The 21697-nt window shown below is 25.1% G+C and overlaps 1 protein-coding gene across 1 annotated transcript; it reads right to left on the bottom strand.

The window, feature by feature from the left end:
* Window positions 1–695: 695 nt before the first annotated feature.
* On the bottom strand, window positions 696–8888 carry LOC129610904 (golgin subfamily A member 6-like protein 25). Its single transcript, XM_055523698.1, has 2 exons — window positions 8723–8888; window positions 696–2853 (listed from the first exon to the last, which is right to left on the bottom strand). Exons 1-2 carry the CDS (start codon window positions 8741–8743, stop codon window positions 1657–1659), a joined length of 1218 nt encoding a protein of 405 aa, XP_055379673.1. The 5' UTR covers window positions 8744–8888; the 3' UTR covers window positions 696–1656.
* Between the last annotated feature and the right edge of the window lie 12809 nt (window positions 8889–21697).

Raw genomic sequence — 21697 nt, 5'->3', positions numbered from 1 at the left:
AAAATAATTTTCGAAAAAATTTTGAAAATAATTGCAATTTTTCCTACCATTTCTACTTTTCTAAGTAATACTTCTAGTTCCTAAAAAGTGGATACGTTTCTCACTCTTCTTTCAGATAATTTTAGAACCAACTTAAATAACATCAAGTGAATACTGAATTAGTTAAAAAAGTATTCAAATATTCTATTTAAAAATTATTCTTTTATTAGAAATCAGAATTTTACTGTCGAATATTTAAAATCGTGGAGCTCAGCGAGCCAATTATTTTGCATTTAAGAGAAAAATGAAAATGTTCCAATCCCGACTAATATTCAAACTTAATTTAAAGTTGTATGAAAAAACCAAAGGCGAGTCAAAAAAAAAAATATTAATTTTCATTAACATTTTCTTTAGAGGCGTAAAATTGTAGTTTATTTGAACATTAAGTATATGATGAGTATATTTTATATGATATTCTCCGACTTATTTCACTGCTTTATTATATACATAAAAGGGCTATACTTTCATTTTTATTTAAACTGAATTAATTATTGTTTTCCTACTTAATGTTTTCCAAACGAGTGATTAAAAATTAAAACAAAAAAAAAAATTTCCAACGCGTAAATAAGAAGCGAAGCATTTTTACTTCGTATACCCATATTAGTCTATAATTTTTGGGAAGTAATATTAAATACCAGGTGTTTTTGATGTATAAAGGTTACTTAAAACGACAGTATAGCAACATAACTAGGGACTAGTAATTTCAATGGAATTTTCTTCTATACATATGGATGGATGGTGCAACTTTTCATATTATTATTTATTTACTTTTTAAATGGTCATTCGAAATTTGGAAATTTTGCTGTTATTGATTATTATGTGTGAGTCTAAGATCTTGAACTTAATAGTTTAGTATAGTAACTTGAAATTTCTTTTCTACTCACTATTTCCTTGGTAGAACAAAGGTAGTTAAAAATCTTGCTTCAGTTTTTGGAATTTCCATTTCTTATTCAAATTTTTCTATACTTTAAAAATTGAAATTGCACTTGATTCTATTACTTGAATTGCACTGCAACAAATAGATCATCTTATAAAGAATCGCAGTCTCTTAGTGGCGAAGTTAAACTTTAATTTACTCAACTAAAATATCTTAAGATTCATTAACATAATGTTGTGATCAAATATAATTTTTTTAAATAACAACATGACTAAAAACCGAGAAACATATACGCGCGTATATTATTGTATATATATTATGAATAAATTCGTAACATTATATTATTAAAGCTGTATATAAAAATATATGATATACACTTAAAAATACTTTATTTTAAAGAATGAATGAAATGACTATGTACAAAAAAATGGAAACTCACAAAATTAATAGAAGAGTACAACTTTTACATAACATTTTAGCTTAGTCCATGGTCCGTTCGCCATTTAAATACCTGGAATGCTTACTACATTATGTGAGAAGAGCTCCACAATCTCGAAAATGTTATTTATTCTATTATCTTCAGTACTAGTAAGAAAGAATTAAGTCTTATATTTTTTATTATTTTTTGAACCCTTTATATCTTCTTATTAACTTTGTGGTTTACTTTCGTCTTCATTTGTTATATGTGGTACCTAACTTGCTTTTATATTCTATTCCGGATTATATAAAATGTACAACAATTAATCCCATCCATGACTATTTGGCACCCAAACCTTTTCCCATATTGGTTTCCATACTTTTTTCCACGCAGGTACTTTAACTTCTTTCCAAATAGGTGCTTGATATGATTTCCATTCATCTTTCCATATTAATTTTTTGTCGGTTGCCCACACTTTCTTCTTTTCAATTCGCCATATTTGTTGTTTTTCTTCAACCCATTTTTCTCTTTTTTCTTTAATCCAAATTTGTTTTTTAATTGGTTTCCACACTTGTATCCATTCATCTTTCCATTCTAGTTTCTTTTCTTGTTTCCATTCTTGTTTCTTTTCGGTTTTCCATTCTTGTTTTTTTTCGGTTTTCCATTCTTGAACTTTTTTCGTAATCCATTCCTGCTTCTTTTCGGTACGCCATTCTTGTTTTTTTTCTGTACGCCATTCTTGTTTTTTTTCGGTTTTCCATTCTTCAACTTTTTTGGTAACCCATTCTTGTTTTTTCTCGGTTTTCCATTCTTGTTTCTTTTCTTTTCGCCATATTTTTTTCCATACTGGTTTCCAAATTAATTTTTTACGCCACAAATCATGACTTGTATATTCCCAACCTTCATGATCTTTCCCTAAATACTTTTCACCTGGTATTCCCATTTTAACCCATTCTGGTACCCAAATTTTTTTCCAGTCTGGTACTTCAACTTCCTTCCATACTGGCACTTGAATATCTTTCCATATAGGTACTTGTATTTCTTTCCAGACTGGTACCTTAATTTCTTTCCAATATGGTACTTGAATTTCTTTCCAATATGGTACTTGAATTTCTTTCCATATTGGTACTTGGATTTCTTTCCAAACTGGCACTTGAATATCTTTCCATACTGGAACTTGAATTTCTTTCCATACGGGAACGTCAATTAATTTCCAAACTGGTTTAGTAATTTTTTTCCATACTTGAACTTTATCTTCCTTCCATGCTGGAACTTCACGTTCTTCAATTAATGGCTTTTTAACAATTTTCCAGTCTGGAACTTTTTCTTCCTTCCAAACTGGAATTTGTATTTCTTTCCATACAGGAACTTGAACTTTTTTCCATTTTGTTTCCCATGCTTCCTTTTTAACAGTCTTCCATATTTGCACCCAATCTTCTTTCCAAACAAGTTTTTTTTTCCACACTCCTTCTGGTGGATGAGCGAAAACGGAGAATGTTAGAAAACACAGGAGCGTTATCTGGAAATAAAAATATGTGATATATTATTAAAACTTGGGAAATAGATTTCAATTATATTACAACAATAAGTCGCAAATGCTTAGCAAAAGCAAGCCTGTAAAGTTTGCCAAATTCATATTAATACAAGAAAAACCGTATAAAAAATTTAATGCTTTATTCTTAGCTTTATTACTGCCTTCGATGAAATTTAGTATAAATTCCGATTCCAAATTTTTTAAAATTACAAATATTTGCTTATATTTTTGATATTTTGGTTGTTTTCTGAAAGACTCAAAGCACTAGTTTAGATTTTCTGTTAAGAGGCACGAGGATTACATAGGTTTATTCGATCATATTTTATTACAAATTAAAAATTAATTCTCTTCCGAATCTTTTTTACTTTTTTCCTTTAACTGTTTTATTTTTTTGATTCCAAAATTTCGCCGCCAATCTGGAGAACTATTATTAATGAATTAAATAAATTTACAAATATTTCTTTATCTCATATATAAAATTTATATTAGAATTGGCAACTATGTATAAAAGTCGTAAAAAATATGTTTCTGTTTTGTTTGTTTGGTATATCTATACGCATTATACTCTATTTAAGATCAAAATTTGCATAGTTGCATATTCGAATTACGTACGAAATTATTTTATTCTCTGTTGATGCTCCAGATTCGATCATCAGAATCAAAACAATAAAAAGTATATAGACAAAACAGTTGGAAATGTTTATAAGAAAATGAATGGTTATCCAATTTCTCAATGGCCAAATATCTCAAAACTAATATTTTGATACTAACTTGTATTTGTGCTCATTATATGAACGTTAACTTTAAACAAAGAGCAACTTACGTTAATATGTTAATAAATTAAACATGAAATATTTTATTAGCAATAAGTGAATTAGGCTTGAACATTCAGGTCATCATATTCTTAATTTTGCATTAAGAATTTTTTTTGTTTTTATTCCACTTCGATCCTGGAAGAGCATACGGCTGATACAAAATATCGTAGATAAGTATGAATGTTATAAGTTTCGTACGTCATTGAATTTTTTTTAGTTTTTCTTTATGTTAAATATTTAAGATCATTGATATTTATTGTTTTATTCTATTACAACCTGCATAATGCTGAATATAATTTTTATAGTGTCCTGACCAGATTTTGAACCCTAAACCCGCTTCAGTTAAAGGGCGAGTGTAATAGCCACTGCATGATTGGCCAGGTCAGAATTAGGAATGTAATATTGTTTTGAAAAGTAGCAACAGGTTCCAATAGCAAATACTTTGAAAAAATTTCATATTTTAATAAAAATCACTATCATTAAAGTGAATAATAATTGCCATTTTGCCATAAATTACTGCTCATATATCGTTTTTTTTTTCGTTTGAGTTGTTTAATTCAAAATCATTGGTCAGAACTCATATAATAATTATCCACTTAGAGGAAGTTATTTAAACTATTTATCATCAAATTATTATCTGATATAGAAAATAAACATTTAAAACTAATTTAAAATAAAATTTTCCATGAAATTAAAAATTATTAATCCTTGAAAACTTACAGAAATTTTCAATTCTTTGTTGACTACATTTTAATATTTTAATCATAACCATAAAATTAATTATTCCATGTGAAAATCTGTCATACTTGATCTTGTGTCTTATTGTTTTATAAAATTATAATCGTAATTGCATTTTGAATGCAACATAATTTTGCAACATGAATTGAGAACGATAGAATATTATTTTTATTTCTATAATATTTAATTAAACATTTCCAGGAAACTGAGTATTAGATAATTATTTTGATAAGAATTAATCATATTTTTGTAAAATAATATTTTTTAGAATTGAACGTAATTACAATTTAATTAATATTCGGAATCAATTATTTTATTAGCGGCTAAAATAAAGATTGAATTATTGTTAATTTAGTTATGTAATTTACATAATAATTCTTTGCTTGTATAAATTGAAATCGGAATAAGATTTGTTTCAAAAATCTATTGTAATTTTGCGAAAGGATCTTTTGAATTTTACATAAAAATGATAATTTATTACAGTCTACATAATGGATGCTTTTAAGTTTTTCATTTAGTATTCAAAATACCGAAACAGAATTGTTACTAAGAGTATCCATAGTTTTAGTATTCATAAACAACAGTATGTATGGTTATCTATGAGTAACATCCAAAAAATAAAAAAAAAAATTAAATAACTTTCACTTACTCAAAATGAAGATTGCAATAAAAATTATTTTCGTGTAGTTTAAAAGGTGCTTGTCTTTTATTTTTGTTAATTTTTTTTTTGGAGAGCAAGTAAGAAATGCTATAAAAATATTATATTTCAGTATACGAGTATGTACACAATTTATACTTATATGCCAAATATTTTGGCTATAAATGTATGTGCTTTAAGTCTGCTTTTATATCCGTAATTTACATATTATGTAGCAAGTTATTATCCAATATACTATTTTAAAAATTATGTTCCTATACTTATTTTTAATCAAGTAGGTGAGGTTTTAACAGCAGTTTAATTATTAAGCGTATTACATTTCTTTAATTACAGTATAATAATTGGAGTTGATTACGATAATGATGCTCGTTGGTTTAATATTAACTTTGCAAATTATTGCTTTTTCATATAAATTGATGCGTTAATATTCCTCATTTCCATTATGGACTTAAAAATTTTAAGGGTCAATGTTTTATTTGCATGTATAGAAACAAACAAACAAAAAGAAATAAGAGCGTAAATTAGATTGTGAAGTCTATTTTATCTATGTGATGTGTGCAAATTTTAAATGGCAAGATAATTGGGTAATAATATGTTCAGACAAAAAATAAATATTACCAAAGATTTTCAAATTAAATAAGTTATTAAAATTTCATTACGATATTAAAGGATTTTAAATTTCTTTAGGGTATTTAATTTAAATTGAAGTTTAAAAGCGGATAAAAAATTACGCGGACCGAAAAAACTTGATCACAAAAAATTCAAACCAACTTGCTTTTGATTTTTATTTTTATGCTTTTCCTTTCTTTTGTATTACATAATTATAACCTGAATATTACAGATGCAAGGAATTGCATAATATTTAAAATTAATTCTAATGAAAGCAAGATAAAAAAATTTCATAGGAAAAAAAAACTCTAAACATTAGTTTGGTCAAATTTATTGTCATTTAATCGTGGTACTCCTCGTTAAATGTGCAACGAGATTACCAAAGATCCGGCACGCGGTATTCATTTGAATCAGCTTTCTTCTTAAGGCGGACTTAGATCTTCGTTGAGAAGTAACGGAATGGTGTCACCGTTGAAAAATTACGGCTCCATTATGCTTAAAATGGATAGAAACCGAATGCGTGTCATTGCAATTTTATAATAAATCTTCACTGATGAAATGACACGCAATGAAATGCCTTCTGATCAAGAAAAAGAACAAGTAGTAAAACACGATTTGAAATAAATCGATTGTTAGCTGTTCCGAAAAGTATTTAAATTTGAAACTTCCCGATAGTCTCTAAGTTTTGCACTATTCACATTTTGTAACCTTTGTTCCTTCTGGATTCATTAACTTTGTTTTTTAAGTCTGGCTTCGTGAATCGCAGTCGCTCTAGAATTTTTAAAAAAGTGTTTTCTAAAGAAGTCTTTTAATTAAGCATAAAATTTAGTGATCCTGGTTTCGTGATGAAGTAAAAAAATCCGCTTATGTTCTACAGATGTTTTTGCTTTATTTTAGCATATCAGAATAATCTCTGAGTCAAAAGTAAATTGAAACAATAATTCTCACCGGAATAAACCGGAATAAAGTGACCAAACTCAAGGCAAACACTTTTATAATTTCGTTCTGTTTATAATTCGTAATTGAGTATATGTACTGTTAATTTACAAGAACAGTAAAAGATTTCCGTTTGTTTGTAAGTAACAACTCTTAGCTATTATATGGTATACTTAGTTTTGTATTAAGATACATTTAAAAGGTACATTTACACGAATAAATTAAAAAAATTAACACACAGGTCGTATGAATTGAAAACAAAGCACTATTTCAAAGATCATTATCAAAATTTTCTTATAACCTTTCTTTATTATATTATTATTAAAAAGCTCAGTTTGATGAACCTTGGTTGTAAGTTTTTGATCATAACAAACAATAATGTATACATATATTTATGTAGATTTTTGTGATCAATTGAAATTCTTGCTTTTTTAAGTAAATCAATTTACAAATTAATTGTATGCTAAAACAATTTATTTGTATCTTCTGTATAACCGCAGCTGCTTAGCACAGATTTAGCTAATGCTCAATTTTATTGCTTATTCCAGATTTATCTGATAATTAATTCTACTTACTGCGAATAAACGAATACTGCGGAGAAATAGAATTTCTTTATTAATTGAATACAATTAAGAAAATGTTTAAACAGTTGGCTAAAGAAGCTACAAACAGGTGACAAAATTATTTTGATCTAAGGGCTCTTCTTTTGAAAAGAAGAACCCTTAGATTGTTATATTGTTCTAAAACAAAAATCAAAACTTTGTTTTAGAACAATATAACAAATTTAAATGTATCTGTTCTTCCAAATCATAAAGATCATGGGTGTGATTATTAATTTTGTTTAGCTCACTTATGCTTTATTTTAATCGAGTTCTAATCATAATTATCACAGAAAATCAATATGAAAATCCATTGTCATTAAACAATTCAAAGATCTGTGTTTTTTACAAAGATCATTACCCTCATGTGTTCGGTCACTGTGTTCAATAAAAAATTTTATTAGTAATTTTTAAATACACTATTATGCATTTAATATTATGCAAATTGAATTACATTTTACTTTTAATTATATTATTAAGGCATAATATGTAGTCTACACTCTATTACACACTAAATTTTGAATCGTGTTTATCTAAGCCCATAATTTAGCTGAACTAAATTTTCAGATCATTAACTACTGATTTTCTTCGTATATTGTTTTAAGGTAATCAATAATGATTGTGTTTGAGGGAAGCAACTATATAACATGTTGCATTTCATCAATACAAAAAATTTAAATTTGATGTTAATAAATTCATAAAAATCAATATGAACTCAAATTTTAAACAAACTAATAATTGCACTGTTAATAATTTTAAATATCAAGTCGATTGAATAGTTTTTTAATAACAATATACTTAGGAATTTAATTGAATTTTAGAAATTTATTAAAGTTCACGTGCTTATTAATAATTAAATTGAAAAAATTAAATTTTTTAAAATAATTTTTAAATAATGAATGTGAAAATTTATTCTAGTTTCAGAGATGCTATAAATATTAAAAATCAAATTATTTATTCATTATCCAAATTAAATATTCTCCATTTGATGTTATTGAATTCAATTAATTAATTATGTTAAGAATATTAATAGACCTAAAAGTATTCAATATTATTATGAGATTAAGAATTAAAAAGTCTATATTATTTCGAATTTTTTTCTGCATTTTCAACATTTTAATTGTTTTATTTTAAAAAATTTGAATTTCATTTTAATTTTACAAATTTTAATGTTATGCAAGTTTAAATTATTTTTAATTATTCAATAAAATTATCATGAAACTTTTTAATAAATTGTTATTATTTTTTGCATATTTTATTTAAAAACTGATTTTTATTCACTCTTAATTAATTTTAATTTTTGCTTTAATTATTTTTTTATTTTAGAATTTTTATTGTAATCCACATTTTAAGGATATTTGACAGCTTTCACTTATGTAATCCATATTTATGTTAATATAGGTAGTAATCCTTTCTGTGTTGTTATTGGAACACTCATGTTATTTAATAATCCTGTAAATTCTAATTTCTAAATATAATTATAATATAGATTCACTAACCAATAGCGTAAGGGATTTCATTTTTTTTATCCCTAAATCGCGTTTAATTTACACACACACACACAAACTTTAGATATCTAGTAAAATTTGTATGTTCGTTTCTTTTTTTGTATTTATATATTTTTTAGATATTTTTTAAATTTTTCTATGACCACCAACTAGGGGTCTTTTAATTGAACTGTTTAAGATGCGTCTATAGTACCCTTATTTATATTTACCGAAATAATGAAAACAAAAGAAAAATATCACATTTATTTTCAATTTAAGATTTTTGTTTTTTTCTTATCTACTTATTTTCTTTTTTCTTTAAACTTAAATTACAAGGTAAGTTTTCCATAATGTACACACTACCTAAAGCTTTCTTGATTTTTCTTAAAATATAAAAAATACACAGATAATAAGTTGAAACAACTACAAAAAAGCTTAAAATAGTAAAGAGAAAACGTAAAGTAGAAACAATTATTATCGTGCTTGGTAGCCATATCAATGCGCAAAAGATTTCATCCCTTCTTTTTGTTTGATTAAAATCAAGATCAAAGCTTAAAATTATAAATTTGAAATTATTTGCAATTCAGCAGCTTTTAAATCTCTTAAAATTGTGTGAGCTTCTCTTAAACTTGAAATAAAAAATTTAATTAGGTGAAGAATGAGCAGAGCAAAACAAAATAATAAAAATAATATGAAATTACTTGCAATGTTGTCTTTGTAAGAAAAAAAAACAGGTCATCGTCGTAAAAGCAATAATGACATAACAAGAAATCGTAACAGTACTAATCGAGGTTTGAAAATGGTTTTCATTTTAATAAAATATTATATAACAAAAAATTAGAATAATAATATTATTATGGCATGACTACTAAATAACAAACACATTACAAGTAATAACAGATACATATTAGAAGGGATAGTTTTATTAGAGTTATCGAACGATAATATAATTTCTCAAAATTTCAAAATTAAAAATTTTTTTTCTGTTATTTGAGAAACCGCTATTTATTTAAAGTTTGTCTCGGCGATACGGCGATAACTGATAAGTTGATGCCACAGAAATAAAGTTTAATATTTTGATTGTTTTTACACTTAAGTATTTGATTTATTTGATAAACAAAAAACATTTGAAGGGATATTACATGCGTCATTCTTATTATTGAACATTCAGAATGAATTTCGTCGAACACAGCTGCATTCCCAGAACGTTATTAATGTTTTAAAATTATTCATTAATTTCCATGATTACTGAGCTGGTTGATGCTGTTTGTAACCAATTTTAGCAGCATTTTATCGTAAATTTTATTGTATTGCATAAAATTCTATAAGAAAGGTCTTTCTGTATTTAAGTCTTTCTAAAAAGGATTGTGTAAGTACAATAATAACAAAAGTAAGAGACACCTTTACATCATCTATGTAATATGACGTATTTTGAATCCCAATAGGGATTCTTTATATTCATACGAACATATGCTCCGAGGGTATTATAAATTTGCCTTACCATTTGTAACGCTAAGAAAATATTGGTCTGAGATATAGACATAAGTGTACGTTTTTCATTAGTATCGAATTCTTAGTCGATTTAATAATGTCCGTGCATGCGTCCGCCCATCACAGCGATAACTCAAAACCTAGTTGAGCTAAATTCACCAAATTTTCACAAATAATTTATGATAGTAAATGCCACAACCCTATTTAAATTAGATTTGATCGTGGTGGAAGTTCGGATGTGATTGCGGTGAAGAAGCTGTCTTACAACTTTAAAAATTATTTGGTATTACCTTAGAAATTATTGAAGCTATAACATATAAATTCACGAGAAGAATTTTATTATTAGGTCTCTTCATTTGTACAGGCATCACAGAGTCGATAGGATCAACTCTATACTTACTCTAGTTTTTTCTTTAATTTTATATTAACTTTTCCATTTATACTCATGTTATATGTTATGTTTATAATTATTTTAATAAACGAAGGGGAAAGTGCTAAAAATACTCCTTTCAGGAAAACCATTTTTATTAATTTTTTTATATAGAGTTTTTCATTTTGCATCATTTGCACCTTTCTATTACGTTTTCTTTGAAAGATTTTGAATACATGAGATTGTTAGCAAAGCAAGCAAACAATTTGCTGAATAAGATTTTAAGAGAGTTTAAAATTTTAAAGTAAAGGAACAATAACAAAAATGGAATAACTCACAAGAGTCTAATAAAAAAATCAAGCTTAAATGAAAATTTACAATTACAATCGTAAACGACCTTCATAACTTTCAGTGTTTAAAAATCAGAAAAAATGCAATAAAAATCACCTGAAAATGGCATTTTTTACATAATTGCTTAAAAGTCTTTTTTTTTTTTTAAATAATGTTTTTTTAATATTTCAGGTTCGAAAATATTCAAATTTTACAACTTTTTTAAAAATATTTATTATTGAATAATTAAGCAATGGGCAAATTAAATCGAAGGAAGATGCGTTATCAATATCTTAAGGTTTACCAATCCAATTAAATTTTTATTTTTCATCAGTTAATTAAGATTGTAAATGGATGGTGCGGCACTGATAATAAAATAATTGGTGTGTACAACTTTCATCTTTTATTATTTGAAACGAAGATTAAAAATATTTGCAAACATTTTGGCGGCATTTACTCTCTTTATAAATATTTTTTTTAATTTTTGTTTTTATATTCTTAAATGGTTATTTTTCACAATTCAATAAAATACTTTTTTAAATTAAAAATATCTTCCTATGTATGTAATTTATACATACATATTTCAATATTATTTTAATAAATTCTTTAATTTACGAAAATATTTCAGCTATTAATACTTGTAATTGATATTACGACGGCCATATTATATTATGCAAATGTCATGTTTAACATTCATATAGGAGGTTAACATTCATAACTTCTGTAAAATTTAATATGTTACTGACATTTTTTATAAAATGTTATTACCGTTATTGTCGTAATATTTTATAGAAAATGGAATTATGTTTGTGTAGGTCCTTGATTATAAATTTTATAAAATTTCTTATTGAATGGGTACTTGCATTTTATTGAATCAAGGTTTATAAGAGATTAAATGAATTGTGATAATTCTGCAAATTTAGTGACATCGTAAAATATTTATATAAAATTATTTTTAATAGTCTGTATGAAGAAAGTTACGTATTAAGAAATGACATACACCTGTAGGTTAACCATTTACAAAAAAAAACTGTGCTTTTACGTTTTAGGAAGAGTGCATGATATAAAACTATAAACTTAGTGTAATCAACAACCTAGTTAATTTCATGGTGTTTTAATAAATAGAATCTTTTCATGAGAAATAATGTTTACTCTTTACAAATTTTATATTTCATTTTTGGTTATAGAATAATTTATTTTTGTACATATATTTCACTTGCGTTACACTATGAAGGATGTCTGCTTGTTTTAAAGGGTGTAATGTATTGTGGATGGTGGTCGATAAGCCTCTTTGTGACCTAATGCTAGCCGTTTGCGTGAAGAGGTGCTCACTCTCTTTCTACTACTACTACTACTTTTTAGTGTTAAATGAATTTGAATTATTGTAAGTTTTAATAAGGATTTATTTCATCAATCTAAAGGACCATGCTATTGCTATTGATTGGTAGTTAAAATCAGAAATTACAACAAATTTATTTTTTAATACGTTTAATACGTTTCCATGCGGAAACATTATACACTCATTGCCTGTGTTGAAATTTTTAAATTGCATTATAAGTGTTCTCCTGCAGTTCTGCCGGTACAATAGTGTGAGTTATTACTCTCAAGAGATCCTCTTTAATTGCGTTTCACCACATAGTTCCTGGATCTCACTGATTTTGCATCCAGGCTTCTTCCGCCCCCTCTCGAAATTCTAATATTACATAAATTTCTAAATTTCGTTTTCACTTAAATAGTTTGACATAACAATATAACTGGAAAATTATAAATATTGAAATTGTATCAGCGTTCTACTTAATGTTATCCGCATTTTATTAGGTCAGTTACACCTTATGTATTTTCGTAACTAAAACCAATAAATTTTTAATCTGATGTAGTTAAAAGAATGTCATGCACATGCTTATACGTTTCTTGATATAATCTTTGGTATAGTGCTGTTTTTTTTTCATGCGCCGTAATACGTAATAATCTCGTTACCATAATCATATTAACAACAGATTTTCTTTTCTTTTTTTTTTCAACAATAAAAATACAGAATGAATTTTTATCCACCCACGCATTTTATTGCATTTGCAGTCACATAACAGTAAAAAAACAAAACAAATAATTTCTTCTTTACATGATTTTGTATTATCTTTCATTATTACAACAATCTCAATAACTCCCATTACAATTATCTTTTTAATAACATTATTATTAAATTTTAAAATTGGTATTTTTCATTACATTTAGTTAAAATATACTTTATAATCTTATGTGGAATTTGACAGCTATTCGTCAATTACAAATAATAAGATTAAAAAAAAAATATGAAAAATTAATCAACAAAAAATTAATTATTTGTCATCAAAATAATCTGAACTTTTCACAATATGCTTAAGGCACACTTTTAAAATTTTGTTCACTTACATAATATTTTTCTGCCTTTTTGTTTTCCCAATAATGAAATGCTGACTTTTTAAATATATTTTAATAACTATTATACTTAACAATTAATTTTAAATTTTTGTTTTTTCCTTACAGAGTGTAGTTTGGATATTGACCACGTAATATCATATTTGGATACAATTATTTTCGCATCTCACCACCATACTATACGTGGTTGGTTAGGGAAAGAAAAAAAAAATTTTTCTATTTCTTTCATTTTTGACATTCATAAGATAATAGACAATTAGGTAATGGTTAATCCTTAGATGACGAACTTTTTAAAAACATAATGAAAACTTAATTGATAACAAATACAAGAAAGTGCGAAATATTTTGTCGCTATTACGTTTTTCACTTTTTGATACCATTTTGTCACTTAAAACTTCAAAAAAAAAAAAATAATAACAATAAACTTATAACAAAAACAGCAATGACATTTTTAAATGATTACAAGTTTATATACCTATGTATATAATTATTATTGTTGTGAATATTAAATCAGAAAAAATCTATTAAATTTTACTTGAACAATACGAAATGGAATTTTATATATACTTTCGCTTTTATTTCTTCAAAAAAAAACGAATTATTAATGATTTCGTGGAAAGTACCAAAAAAAAAAAACAATCTTAAATAATCGAAAAGAAATGAGATAAAAGATTCTCTTTTTTTATTCATAAATCATGCAACAATTTAACAAAACACAAGAAAACAATATTTATTTGACATAAAAATGGAAAGTAAAGCAGTAGAACCAGTTTAACAGAAGTAGGTTAGTATTTTGTTTTAAAAATAAAATACAAAGTTGTACAATGTGGTCACTGCTTAAACTGTACTTGTAATTTGTTATAGAATTACGAAATATAAGAAATCGGATCTCCTAATTTTAAAACTTTTCTTATAGAAGGAAAGAATATTTTAAAAATTGTAGAAAATTACTAATATTCTCCTATAATCGGCTGAAAACCATAGAAAGATATTGCTTTGAAAATTATTTGAAATTGAGGTCAGCCGAGTTTTACATCCAAAAGCAAGGAAGACGAAATAAAATATGAAATGTCTTTTCATTTCTAATTGATTGCAATTCTTTATTTCCGTAAGTTTCCGTAGGTATCATACATATTGCATACAATATGGTCGTTTAAAAATTTGTTTAAACAGTTTAGATTAAACCGGTGTTTGCATTCAGAAAATTTCTACAAACTTCACTTTAGTTAGAACCCTTAAAAACTAATATGTATTGCAAAAATTAATATGCATTAAATAAATTGAAATTAAATTGAACTAGTACTCACTTAGCAGTTTTGCTTAATTGTCCCAGAAATTTATAAAAGAGGTTTCAGATTCATAAGTTTAATATGCATTTTATATAGGAAATAAATGTATACACGAATGTTTATATATATAAAGAAATTTTAATAATTCTTTACTATGGAAGGATTTTTCACTTTCAAGGGTGTGTTTAATAATTATGTGTTTTGAGCTAAATTAAATAAAACTTAAAAAGCATTTTGAATTCCTTTGGTTATTGCAAAATTTCTTTTACTCTCTCATTTCATCAATATTATTACCAAAGTATTTATCAAACCTCCTTATTGAAATTCTCTATACAATTGAACAGAATATAATTATAAATTTTGGCATTGCGTATTACTCTATTAAATTGAATTTACTTATACATATTTTTGACAATCATGAAATATGTTATAAATCTGACGAAATATTTCAAATAAAAATTTATAAATAAACCATATAGTCCTACAAACTTCAACTAGCTAATTAAAAACTATTTTTTATAAATAAAATATTCAATATGAGTAGTAAAAAAGATTTAATTCAAGTAGCCTTGAATTAAAAATAAATTAAATGATAATTGTTGCAATAAAGAAAAAAGTAAACCAGGTACCTACTTACATATTTCAGCAATAAAATCCCAAGCAGAAAAAGAAAAAAACAAAAAAGCACCCGAAAAAATTAAAATTAATTTGTTCAGTAATATTTTAGCGTGTATCATTTAAATAATGCATATAATTTATATTTGAGCTTGCACGTTATACTTGTAAGCTACACAATATTATTTACGTGCTCACATCTTTAAAACATAAAAGATAAAATTGCACCAATAATATTGTGATGATCATTTTTTAAAGCGGTAAAATAAATTAAAGATTAAGCAAAATTACATACATATGTATGTGCACATACAAACAATAATCTATTCAAAATAGGCAAATTTATATTTCATACGCGTAAGAAAATATTTGATTATATTAATTGAATTCAATTCAAATAAATTTACAATGTATCTAAATAAATTACTTTATTAAAAAACAAAAATTCAATATCACAATTCTATTTCGAATAAATAAATTATTGAAAACGCTATACCATACCATACCGGCAAAATATTCAATTTGAACAATTGCATCAATTTCTTGCAATTTTCAAAAACACAATAAAATCAATTTAATTAAAAAACGTATGTACAGATAATGAAAAACAGGCTAATAGAATTCAAAAATTAAATTTTAATTTGTAATAATAATAAAAAAGAAAAAAATCTAAATTCAATTAAATAATTTGCGTTTGCGGTCCCAAAAATAGCAGAGCAATTATTTATTTACATTTATCGTAATAACAACGTAAGTGTACATAAATCGATCAAAATTTCAAAATCTTCAACACTCTACAAACCATAAGGAATAACAATAATTGTGTGCTCTAATACCCAAAATTTCTAATTATTATTTGTACCTATACCTAAACTTAACTGAACCTACATAGCACCAGTCATATATTATCACATAATATAATATAATTATAAAATTTGATTGAAATGCATGAGATACTTAAAATTATTGTAAAAGACAAAAACACGTAACAAATAAAAAAAAAAAAATACGAGTAAGTAAAGCAAACAAATTAATCTAGTAGCACTCTTAAAACCACGCATTTATTATGTATATTTTATTTGTAGCTATGCGTTTTAATGTAGCAACTATACACCTATATAGAAATTAAATTAAAAATAATGTTTATATATATATATTATTGTATACCTGAATGTTACAGGTAATATTATTAACATTTCACGTGAATATTGTCAATGTTGACTTTCCGCTATTAATGTTATGCTTTATAACAATATTACGATAAAACGATGATGGTAATCTTAACTAGGTTATGAGCAAGTATAACAATATTATTATTGTTATTACAATTTATTAGGTAACTTGCAATGTTATTGAATATAAAAGAAATTAAGAAAAATGTATAATTTTTTTTAAAATAACAAGAAAATTTGTAAGTCAAAATAGTTATAAAAATAGAAATGTGTGTAATATACATAAAAAAAAAATGTAAAAAAATTTGGTTAAAATTCTAATAAACTGACATTTTTCGAATATTTTGCATAATAAATAAAGCAGAATTATTAAAATTTCAAAAAATTTATAAGAAAAATTGGAAAATTCTGATGATTTATGTAAAGTAACAATAAGCAGCAATTTGTGCTAGTAGGGAATTCTCCAGATCATCTCCAGTATGAATCTCATTGAACTCTCTCTAATTTTTATTGAGAATTTAATTTAAAAGATAATCTCCAATACAATGCTTCTTATAATCCCTTTATACGTACATAATTTTTTGAGTACATCTCTTATTATTCACCTCCTATTATGCACCATTTGCATGCGTTTAGGAGATGACACGCTATTATTATTAGATTCTGATTATCAAAAAATAAATTTTTTGTAAAATTTTAAATCTTATCTCGAAATAAAAATTCGATTTAGTTTAATTATACAAACAATTTTTGAGCAATATTTATAACAATATGGGACAATGTACAATTTAAGTTGATTTGTTAAAATTTTCTGAAATCATTTGAGTTTCCACTCCTGGTTTCCACTCACCGCAACATAAACACTATTTCTTTACATTTTTTAATATTCGTACTACTTTGAAATTAATGTAGGTACATTAAATTAAGTAGGTACATTAAATTAATTTAGGTACATCCGGTACTACCTAGCACCGGATCTAGCATATTTCCAAATTATTATGCGCAATATGCAATATTTATTGTAATGTATTGCTAAATACTTTGAAAGCGCGAGCGTGCACTTTTTGAAAACCGCATAGGGCGTCAACCAAATCAGAACCGGGTCTCATACTACCTCTCTAATATAAAATAAATGCTTGTATCGAATTATTATTGTAAAAACGCTATGAATAAAGTCTAATTCGCTTTCTGATTTTTCAGCGCTATTGGCTAATTATTTAATTTGATAATTGATGTACAATTTTAATCATCGGTTATACTTTTTTTTTGAGAGGAATAAAAGTAGGAACCATCTTTTCCTTTATTCCTCACTGACCTAAATAATTTAAAATAAAAGTTTAATTACCTTACCTTAACAGATCTCTATCTCAATATCACTCAATAAGGCACTCAATCGATTACCGGCCGCATCTTATACTTAATCTTGAATTACCAATCGAATAGCTTATTCTTATACCTTATTTCCGTTATTTTAGGAAAGTTAGTTATGATGGCAAAGTTTCACAAACACTATTATTCGAAATTCTTTCAATTTGATATTTGGTTTTCATATTCCAATGGAATTAACAGGAAGTAAACTTCTAATGGAATTTTACATTTTGCTATTACCTCTAGTATAAAACCCTTGTTTAACATTACAAACATAACATCAATTTTTATCTTAAGAAAATTTTCATAATTTTGGATCATAATTTTCATTTTGGTAATGTTTTTCCCCCTAATTTATTAAAGCTTCAAAATTGCAAATCTATTTTTATGCTAATTTTCAACATAATATTCAAAAATATTTTAAATAATTTCTTAAGCTACTTAAAATTTATTTTAAATCTTTAAAAAAGAAGATTCGTAAAACATGTTTTTCTATAACAATCACAAAAAATGAAACGCTAAAAAATGTGAATTTTTCTTACATTTTTTTACATTTTCTTGTTTTGGTATTTTCTAATAGAAATAGTACATGTCAATTATGTCAATTATACTTTTTTAAAACACGATTTTAGTAAATATAATTATTGTGTACCAGGAATAAGTAATTATGCAATTTTCGAAATATAATTGGCAGCATCACTCCAATTTTAATACTGATAAGAAAATGTTATTAGGGCGAAGTTATAGAGTAAAATATACGAAATTTTTTAATGAGGTTAATTTTTTATGCTTTTTTTGTTTTTATTTTGTGCAACAATAAAATGTAAGCACTGTAATAGTTGAAAATTGAAATAAAGAAAAAAATGAATGATAGTGACAGAAACACAGAATAATTTTCTCACGACCCTAGTTTTTGTTTTGCATAAATAATGATGATATTTGTTTTTTTTTTGTATATGTACAATTTTTTATGGTATTTATAAGGAAATAGGAAGAAATAAAATTATTATAAATTATTACAATAAGATCTGTCTTGAATATTTACAGAAATGTTTTCAAAACGAAATTGGTAAATAAAGAAAAAACATAGTGTAAAAGAATTTCGAAATTCAATGTTTACAGAAATTATAACCAATTATAAGAGTAAGGGATTGAATTTTGCAATAACTACAAAGGAATTATGAGTGCAAAATAAAGTTGCACTCTGCAACGACCCGTAGTTTTATGATTTCATCGGAAAATGTTGGAATTTCATAAACTACTTTAACGAAGTTTATATTATTTTATCTCCATATATGACTTATCGTACGAAATATCCTGTCATTCTAAATATTCTTTATTGAAATAAATTAAGACTATTTAAAAAAACTGTGGATGAATTCTCATTAGAAATGTTCTCTGATTAAACTTGTACAGATTGAGACATTTGCAATGCTTACCAATCTTTTTAAAAAAATTCTTACTTGTACCTTGCATTTGAGACTCCAGTAGGCTTGATTTTGTTATTTACAGTACCAATTTGCGGGCAATAGAAATAAGCATATCCACTGTCAAATTTCATGTCTTTAAAGCTATTCCCGTTTACAAATAAAAAATTGAACAATAGGCTGGCAAACGATTAAATAGGCAGACACCCGTATAATGATTTACAATTCGAATCTGAACAGAAATATTATGTATATTTTATAGTGTCAGAATACCTAACGTCATGAAAAACTGAATGTATCCCTTATGTAATATAGAAGTAATTGCATAAAAACAAAAGTGGTTCCAAAATACTTGTAGAATAAAAAGTGTTTGTAGATTTATTTAAGTTTCTTTCTAGCGTAAATTTTTAATACAATTTAGGGTTCTTATATATTGGAGGTTTAACAACATGAAAAAGCACATTACAAAGTGATTTGAAATGAAATGATCTGATGAAGCTCATATTTATTTCTTAATAGTATTAAAAAAAGAAACTAATTGTAGTAGAACTATTAACTAAATTATATTTCATCAATAATTATTCCAAGTGCTCCCTATAACGACTTCATTAAAAGAAAAACAAATATAAAACTTAAGTTTGTTATAACAGATTGTTATAAATATACTATGGAAAAGAACACACAAGCAATTCAATTCATTTGATTTCAATACAAATAGTAAAAAAAAAAATAAATAAAATATTTGTACAATGTTGCCAAATCCATAATTTTTTGTTATAATACATATTTTATTCATACATTACTAGCTTATGATATTATTAAAACACAGGAACTTTAAAACTCAATTATCATTACACTAAAAGTGTTTTCTATGATCAAAAATTATTTTCAAGAAGCTGAAAAGAGAAAACTCCTTTTCATGAGAAACTTCCTGATTTCTTAACAAAAGACAAGAATGTTAAAATCTATTGCATAAAATCGTAAAACAAATCTAACAAAAAACAAACCAGATCTAAAAGATTTTCATTTGATACTGTCTACTTTACGACATTTTCATAAATGTGTAGGTATGAAATATTTTGAAAACGAAAGACTTAAGCGAGAAACTTGAAAAGTTTAACCTACTGTAAAATATGAATACTAAAGTAATATTCTCAATAAAGAGACTGTATTATTATTAGTTATTAAAAATAATTCATAAAAATAATAAGAATAAATAATAAGAATTTCAAGAAATCGTTTTGTACATAAACTAATTTTAAAAATGCTCTCTAGATCTCCACACTTGATGATGCATGAGAAATTAAATGAGAAATCTTCACGCTTGAGAAAAGTAATGAGAGAATCAAACTAAATAATATTCCTGTCATTAGAAACGGATACACAATGTTATAATGATATTTTAAATTAAAATTTCACTATATACTGCTTACTAGTTTTATGTATCTGTGTTAGATTTTACAAAATTTATTATTACTCCACTCTCATAATTTAAGTTTATTTTATTTAAAGTTCAAAACGAGATCGTCAGATAAGACTTGATTGTTTGAGTGTTGAATTTTTTTTATAAAAAAAAATGTAAATTAATAATGCTATCATTATTAATAGAGTATGATTAAAATTTGTATTAGTAAACTATATTATGATTGGTTGGATATTAGCCACTTTTAAACAAAATTTCTTGTTATTGGCAAAGACCTATTATATAAATATTGTAAATCAATGTTAAAAAGTTACATAACTAGTGCAATACAAGAATTGGCAACAATTAATTTTCAATTATTAATAAGTATTTTAAAAAATCGTCATAAATTGCACTTATTCAGAGTTTGATTTGCACTTACGAGTCATTTTTTAACTTCAAACTTAAATTATAATATTCAATGACACTATTGTCACATGAAAAATGAAAAATTATATTTAATGAAATTTTTTAGTACCACCAGTTATTGCCACAATTTTATTATTTTTTGTGCATTTCAATGACATTTGTTTCATTCATTCATGAAATTCAACTGCAAAACTAAAAGAATAAAAAATGAGAGACCAAAGCTGAACAAATAAAAATTATGACGTTGACTAGACTTAAAGTAAAATTTTGCGGAAAATCAAGGTAAATATTTAATAATTTATTTGTTTTTTTCTGATTTATATAGAAATACACAAAATATAAATATTTGTATTATTGTTTTCAATTCAGAAATAGTGGTAAAATTTCATTATTATTAAAATTAATTTATTTTTATTGTAAGTACACCAAGTTATGGTTTTCCTGCGCGGTTTAAATGTTAATATTTGAATTTTTCTGTAAAAAAATACAATTAAATCAAATTATTATTTATTTTTTATTGAAGATTTTAATTTCTATTTTATTTGGTTTTTCTTTTTCTCATATAACTTTTTGTTTGATATTTTTAATTCAATTGCAAAAGTTCAAGGAAATTACAAGTATATTTTTAATTACTAGTTAAAATAACTTGCAGACAACATGCAACATTCTAATAATGTTA

This window comes from Condylostylus longicornis, unplaced genomic scaffold (assembly GCF_029603195.1).
Source record: "Condylostylus longicornis isolate FDR11 unplaced genomic scaffold, ASM2960319v2 ptg000048l, whole genome shotgun sequence".
NCBI classification, from domain to species: Eukaryota; Metazoa; Arthropoda; class Insecta; order Diptera; family Dolichopodidae; genus Condylostylus; species Condylostylus longicornis.
The sequence above is the reverse complement of the archived record's forward strand: the minus strand, read 5'-3'. Positions and strand labels throughout refer to the sequence as shown.